This window comes from Elephantulus edwardii, unplaced genomic scaffold (assembly GCF_000299155.1).
Source record: "Elephantulus edwardii isolate Elephantulus edwardi_28Jun2011 unplaced genomic scaffold, EleEdw1.0 scaffold00075, whole genome shotgun sequence".
NCBI lineage: Eukaryota > Metazoa > Chordata > Mammalia > Macroscelidea > Macroscelididae > Elephantulus > Elephantulus edwardii.
The window spans coordinates 6,059,318-6,066,671 of NW_006399825.1; the positions used below are offsets into that span (position 1 = coordinate 6,059,318).

Below are 7,354 nucleotides of genomic sequence, written 5' to 3' on the forward strand. Positions count from 1 at the left end.
TTGGCACAGGACAGAGCAGAGTTTAGGGCTGTTGTACATAGGGTCGCTATGAGTCGCAAGCGACTCGATGGCACATAACAACAACAACTGTAAAGGGAGCTCTGGTGGCCTAGTGTGTAGGAAATTGTGTCCCAAACCAAAGGTGGTTTAATCCATCAGTGATGCCATTGGAGAAATATAGAAAATCTCCTCCTGTACAATTGTCAGTATCAGAAAGCCACTTATGAGTCAGTTATGAGTCGGTTCCAACTTGATGGCAAGGAATTAGGGGAAGGTTTGTTTGTTTGTTTGGTTGGTTGGTTGGTTGGTTGGTTGGTTGGTTGATTGATTGGTTGGTTGATAAGGATGATAGAAAAAGAATCGATACCTTCGAGTTGTGGTGCTGGAAAAGAGTACTGACTACCCCATAGACTGTCAAAAGAACAAACAGTTGTGTGTTAGGGGAAAATGCAGCCCGAATGCTTCTTGGATGCAAAGATGGTGAAGCTTCATCTTTCATACTTTGGACATGTAGCTAGGTGAGGCTATTTATTCCTCAGAAGGTTATTTTCATGCTTGAAAAGATGGAGGGTCAGTAAAGGAGAGGAAGACCCTAATGAGATGAATTGACCTGGTCACTTCAGAAATGAGATCAAGTGTGTTAGAGATAGTGAGGATGGCACAGGACGGGGAAGGGTTCAAGTTGGCCATTCCTGGGTAGCTATGAGTTGGCCCCTTTATAGCAACAGAACTAATAATGAACTGTTTGGAGCCATTAACAGTTGAGACAAATTTTATATGATTTGTGCTCAACTACTAATCTACAGATTGGTGTTTTGAATCCACCCTATGGAGCCATAGAAAAACAATTTGGTTGTTGGTGTCCCTAAAGATTGTTGTTGTTCTTGTTGTTGTTGTTGTGTGCTGTCAAGTTGACTATGCCTAACAATGATGCTGTGAACAACATTGAAACCTTGCCCTATCCTGCGTCATTGTCACCATTTCTGACACACCCGAGCCCATTGTTAAAGTCACTGCGTCAATCTAACTGGTTCGGTATCTATTGTTACAGACACTGCATCAATCCATCTGGTTAGGCATCTTCCTTTCTTCCTCTGACCCTCCTCCTTTTCCAGCAGGATGTCTTTTCCCAAGCACTGATCCCTTGACTATTATTACACACTGTCAAGTCAGAACCAGCTCACAGCAGAGACTCCAGTGGGTTTTCAAAGGCTTCAAATTGCTCAAGAGATTGCCCGTCTTTCTTCCGTAGAGTAGCTGGTGGGTTTAAGCTGGTGGTTAAGTTTGCCTTAGCTCAGAAAATCCTGAGAAGCAGTTCTACTCTGTGTTACATGGGCTGAAATGAATTGGAATCAATTCCATGGCCAGCAAGTTTGGTGTGTTTCGTTTTGGGGACATGGTGGGGTTACCCTGATTTAAAGTATTAAATGGGTTAAGTTCGCCAGGCTCAGATCTGAAAGCTGCCTATACCAGGAAGGCCTTGAGGCAGAGGATGCCCGGGTTCACAACGATGCTTCCTTAGACGATTAAATGTCCAGAGTTACCACCTCTCTTCCCTGCCAGTTGGGGCTGGGTGAGCCCGGTATCTGTCGTGAATCAAACCTCTGCATCGTTGCGTGCAAAAGAACATGACATTTTCTTCTCCACCACTGACATTTAACAGCACAGAAAACTCTCCATTTTCTTGTTGCGACTGTGCAGAAATGTCATTTTCTTCAACAGAAGGGAAACGGCAGATTCCTCTGAATGAACATTTTCTTGCTGGGTTGGCAAGCGCAGACCTTAAGCCAGAGGAAATTTTGGAATCTGTGTATATCCCTCATTCTCACAAGGTAAGGAATCCGTGGATGGCTTTTGAGAGTTGTTTTTCCATTTCCCTAACTGCGATCAGACATCTTCAGAAATGGAGAAGCAGATGGGAAGAAAAGAAGTGCGCTGAAAACCTGTTTCCTGTCACACTGTGGGCTGGCCCTGCACCAAGACCCTCCGCCAGGCAGGGCTGTGAACCAGTTCTTCCTGGTCTGTGACGGTCGAGGAAGTAAAACTGAAAAAGACGCTAATTTTTTTTCACTTGGCAAAAATCTAACCTCCATTTTAGAAAACAAGAGCAGTGTGTACATTGCATAGCGACCTAATCCTTTGCCCAGTGGATTTTGAGTCAGAAACATCACTGTCCCACTCTAAGACAGCAGTCTACTGCATCGCTTTAAACGTGAAGGATAGGGGTCTACCACACCACTTATAAAGCGAATTGCTTTCCACAGACTATTGCCAATAATTCAATATTCTACATCAGGCAGGAGCCTTTTCTAAGTGGGAGGATAGCTTCTTCCAAGTCTCTCAGTCCAGGGCTGTGAACCATGATTTTTTTTTTTTTTTTTTTTTTTTTTTTGCTGCTACACTCTGGATCGCTCAAACTTTTAAAAACGTCTGGCTCTGTTTCATTTTCACTTTGATAGCCAAGACTGAAGCAGTCAGGAGCCCTGTGGTGAGTGAGCAGTTCTGGGTGTGGTTTGGAGTTGTTGTTTCAGCTGGGGGTGGGGCTTACTGGGGTCTGTAGAAGTCCTTTTATATCTCTGGTGGCCCTGGGGACTCTTGGGAGGCAGAAGTGAAAGCTGAGGTTCCTCTGCCTGACCCACAAGGAGAGGGCAGCCAGGACTGCCCATTCTAGCCAAGTCCCTTATTTCCTAGGAGCCTCTGGGTTCATGCAGCCACCCAGCTAGCTACAGGGATGGCTGTCAGACCTCACACACTGCTTTCTGCACCTGTTCCCTAAAGCTGTACTTGACCTCAAAAGGACAGAGACGCAACGTCACACAACACATATGCTCGCATACACACATACTAGCTCATAAGTCAGCTTGGTTATGGAAGAAGTCATGCTCTCAGCCATGTATATGGTCTTCATTCAATTTTCATTTCAGTGATTTGTTTGTTTCCTAGATCTGCCTTAACAAACAAAGGACCATAATCTGGTGGCTTAAGACAACAGAATTGTGTTGTCTCATAATTATGAGGGTAAAAATCCAAAATCCAGTTATCAACAGGATCAATGCTCCCTCTGAGCATTGCAGGGAAAGTCTTGCTTTGTCCTAGTTTCTGGTGGTTCCTGGCAATTCTTGACGTTCTCTGGTTTGTAATGCATCACTCCAAACCTTGACCCTCTCTCTATGGCCATCTTCCCCTGCATCTGTATCTATTCATTTTAGAATAGGACCCTCCTACTTCAGACTTTGCTCACAACACCTTCAGATACCTTACTTCCAGACAGGGTCACAGTCACAGGCGGTGTTAGGACTACAACATATTTTTTCCAAAAAACGAAATTCAACCCAGGACAGAATCAGTACTTTTAGAAAGATTTCCAGTCAAATGTGCATCCATGGAAATGCAAGTGACAGAAAAAGACTTGCTCAACCCTGAGCAACCTCAGTGGCTTCCTGGGTGGAAACCCAGTAAGGGACACAGGCCTGCTTCACTGTTCTATGTGGGCACACCAGCAGCAGTGATACGGGGATGCTGGGGCAACTGGGGCAGACTTCCACCCTCTGAAGCTTTTTCCTAGCTCACCCCTGCTGCAAAGTTCCTTTTCTAAAATTCCTTTGAAAGATGAAAAAGCAATCATTCCCACAGAGAGAGGGCTGTGATAGGACAGTCTCCTTTGAACTTTAGGCAAATCATCTTTAAAAGTACCTGTATTAGGAGGCCACCCCCATATTCCCAGGGAGCAAAGGGGTCCGAAGACTAGAGGAGATGGTCCCTGGAGATAGTGCACGTGGCATTGTTTCCAGGTGTCAGTTTCCAAGGCATTCCTATGCAGAGACATTCTGGTTCTCGAGGAAAAACACCCAGGAATCTAGTTCTTTTAGCATGTCCAGAACATTCGGGAAGGTGGCTTGGGGAGGCATCATTCTTACTCTGAAAGAGAAGCCAGCCAAAGCATCCACTAATTGTGCCAGATCTCCTCGGCACCTTTTTTATTGAGTCCAAGTGATTTGTGGCCCCAAGAAGCAAAAACTACAGTCTTTGTTTTATCATTCCAATGGTCTTTGTCCCTGCAGTGGGAATTTGTGTCAGCCTTCCGACAGGCCGAGTGCCGACAAAATGCCTTGGCTGATGTGAATGCTGGTCTGAGAGTCGTCTTTGAAGAAGGCACAGACACCATCGCAGGCCTGAGCCTAGCCTATGGAGGGGTGGGGGCTGCCACCATCAGTGCCCCCCAGACCTGCCAGCAGCTCCTTGGGAGGTGAGCTCTGCAGCCTAAGGGGGGAAACTGAACATTGATAGTAACATGTAAAAATCAATTCTGCTGAGTGTTGGCAAAGCCCTGCGCAAGTGAAAATCTCTCTGTAAATTCATTGCTTGTTCTCTCTGTATTGTTGCGAAATGAATCACACTGGATTGGACTTTGATTAATTGCTGGCCAGCTTTTTTGGAGAGGGGAGAATAGCTCTGGACTGAGCCCAACCAGTGGGTTATTTCTTCCCATCTGGCCCACACTCCTGAATATGTATCAACAGTCCAGCAAAGCCACACTGGACGGCATCCCAGTGACCCGAAGTACTCCCACTGCTCAAGAGTGCCGTTTCCTCCTGAGTCTGTTCTGTTCATGATAGCGTTGGCCCTAGCCACGTATTTACTTAGTATCTAGTTCTAGCACGTTCTCGGTTAGGCAGCAGGTCACCATGGAACAGGTCCCATCCTCACTCTGCCATGACCTGTATGTAGGCCACATGGTGCTGTCTCACCAGGCCTCCATTTTCCTGATTGGCTAAATGATTTCAAAGTTCCTGTCAATTCAAAAAAGGGGTCCTGTGATCTCTACAATGACCCCACCCCGTACCGAGCATATGGGATCCCTGGGTGGAGTAAATTATAAACAACATGCTCGGCTGAGAGGCTGGAGGTTCGAGTTCACCCAGGGACACCATGGAAGAAAGACCTAGAACCCCTTAAAGAACCCTTTGGAGAAGTTGGAAATGGTTAATGGTGAGGACAATTAATGTTGTCAATATGTTGACAGTACTTGTGACAATTTTAGAAATAGCAAAGATTCTGTCATCTATACACTATCTATAGACTTAGCTCTGCTGGCCCAGTTGTGAGGAGTTGCACTGCCAGTCCAAAGGCAGGCTTATCTGAACCCACCTGCTGCTCTATGGGAGAATGATGAGCATTCTCTTCCTGTACTATTTACAGCTTCTGAAAACCCACTGGAGGGTCAGCTATGAGTTTGTTCTGATTCAGTCGCACATTATTGATATCTATATACTTAGTTTAAAATCAAACCTCAACAAGGGCTCCTTTATGGAGCCCAGTTCCCAAGAGCCAGATCCGCTGGGGTTTTGCAAATTGCAATTGAGGCTGCCTTTCTCCAACCCCTCCCCACCCCCAAAGATCTCAAGGATTTTCTTTTACCTGGGTTCAAATAAGCACCCATGGAAACAGTAAACAAGAGTTCAAACAATATACTGGATTTGTAAATTTGGTATCTAGACCTCTTTTTTTAATTGAAATTTTAATGAAAATTTGTAGTTTGGATTTCCATTCATTCATTGTTTCACATTTTCCTCCCTGCCCACCCCTCCCCCCCAGCTGGTTTTCTTCTTTGAAAAGTTAAAAAAACAAAAAATTCTTTCATTATTGAACAATCCCACCCCCACTCCCAGACCACGCCACCATGCAGCCCTCGTTTGTGACTGCCGTTTTATTTCTGTTCCCACCAGGCACTGGAACCAGCTAATGCTGGATGAGGCCTACAGGCTGCTTCTGGAGGAAATCTCTCTCCCAGGTTCAGCTCCGGGAGGGAAGGTGGAATTCAAGAGGAGTCTGATTGTCAGCTTCTTCTTCAAGTTCTACCTACAAGTTTTGCAGGAACTCAAAGAACTACGGAGGCTATTCCCTAAATCTGTAAGTGCTTTGGATTGTGTATGCTCCATGCAGCTCCAAACTCCAAGCCTTCCCTCATTTTTCCAGACTTTGCTGTTCTTGCCCAGGTGTAGTCAGAACCCAGCCAACCCTTCTTCCATGATTCAGCCTTACATAGGCTGTGGGTCAAGATGCCCAATTCCACCCACAATTCCTTTAGGCCCTGGGGACTGCGTTGTGGTGTCCCTGCCTCCAGCAGGCAATTTTTTTTCTTTCAAAATCTACTTTATTAAAGTATAATTTACATATCTTGAAATGTGTCCATTTAAGTTTGGTGAATTTAAACGAATTTGTAAGATTGTGTTGTTACCACCACAAACAAGGTATGAAAGATTTCCATCAGCCCAAAAAGTGCTAACTGGACCCAGAAACTCCCTTGTGTCCTTTTGTAGTCAATCCTCCCACTCTTGGCACCGGCGACCACAGATATGTTTTGTGCCACTCTAAATTGGTTCTGCTTTTTCTAGAAATTTATGTGCAATATAAAATGTAAAATAAAACTTTATTTTTCAAAAACATCAAAACTAGTGCATAGGTTAATATTTAAATATTACCAGAGCAAAAAATGAGGAAATAGATGATTTCTATCAACTGTTGCAGTCAGAAATCAATCAAACATGTAACCAAGATGCATTAATAATAATGGGTGACTGGAATGCAAAAGTTGGGAACCAGGAAGAAGGATGAGTAGTCCGAAAATAAAGACTTCATGACCAGAAATGACGCTGGGAATAGAATGATAGAAAATGATAAAATTCTGTACAATCAATGATTTATTCATAGCAAATACCTTTTATAAGAAATATAAACACACGTTTACACATGGATTTCACCTGACGGAATGCATAGGAATCAGATTTATTACATCTGTGGAAGGAACCATTGGAGAAGTTCAATATCAGCAGTTTTTACTAGGCCAGGTGCTGACTGTGGAACAGACCATCAACTGCTCATATGCAAAAACTAAAGAAGGTTAAATCATATCCACAGGAATCAAAATTTAACGGTGAGTCTCTCTCCCTTTAACCCTTTAACCATGAGTCTATCTCCCATGAATTTAAAAACCACCTCAGAAATAGATTTGAGGCCTTGAACACTAATGAACAAAGACCAGATAAGCTGTGGGAAGATAACAAGAATATTGTCCATGAAGAATGCAAAAGCTATCACAAAGTAGGAAGGAGAAGGAGAAGAAAAGCCCAAAATGGATGTCAGAAGAGAATGAATATAAGGATCCAAGGGGTAAGAGAGGTTGGAAGCAGAAGGATGAGGATGTGCAGGGGAAGGGAGGGATTAATCATGAGGTTATACAATTTGTTTGATGGGGGGATTAGGGAAATTGAAAGAATTTGTTCTTGAAGACAATGTATTTAAATTTTGTAAATAAACTAGTAGAAAAATTTAAAAAAAAAAAGACTCTGAATAT

At 43.8% G+C, this 7,354-nt stretch overlaps 1 protein-coding gene across 1 annotated transcript in view; it reads left to right on the forward strand.

Annotated features, from left to right (window-relative positions):
• Positions 1-7,354, forward strand: part of AOX1 (aldehyde oxidase 1) — a 129,356-nt gene that overhangs the window by 57,091 nt on the left and 64,911 nt on the right. The window contains exons 13-15 of the mRNA XM_006889140.1: positions 1,723-1,832; positions 4,062-4,246; positions 5,727-5,910. Of these exons, the coding sequence (XP_006889202.1) occupies positions 1,723-1,832; positions 4,062-4,246; positions 5,727-5,910 (479 nt within the window). The remainder of the gene's footprint in view (positions 1-1,722; positions 1,833-4,061; positions 4,247-5,726; positions 5,911-7,354) is intronic.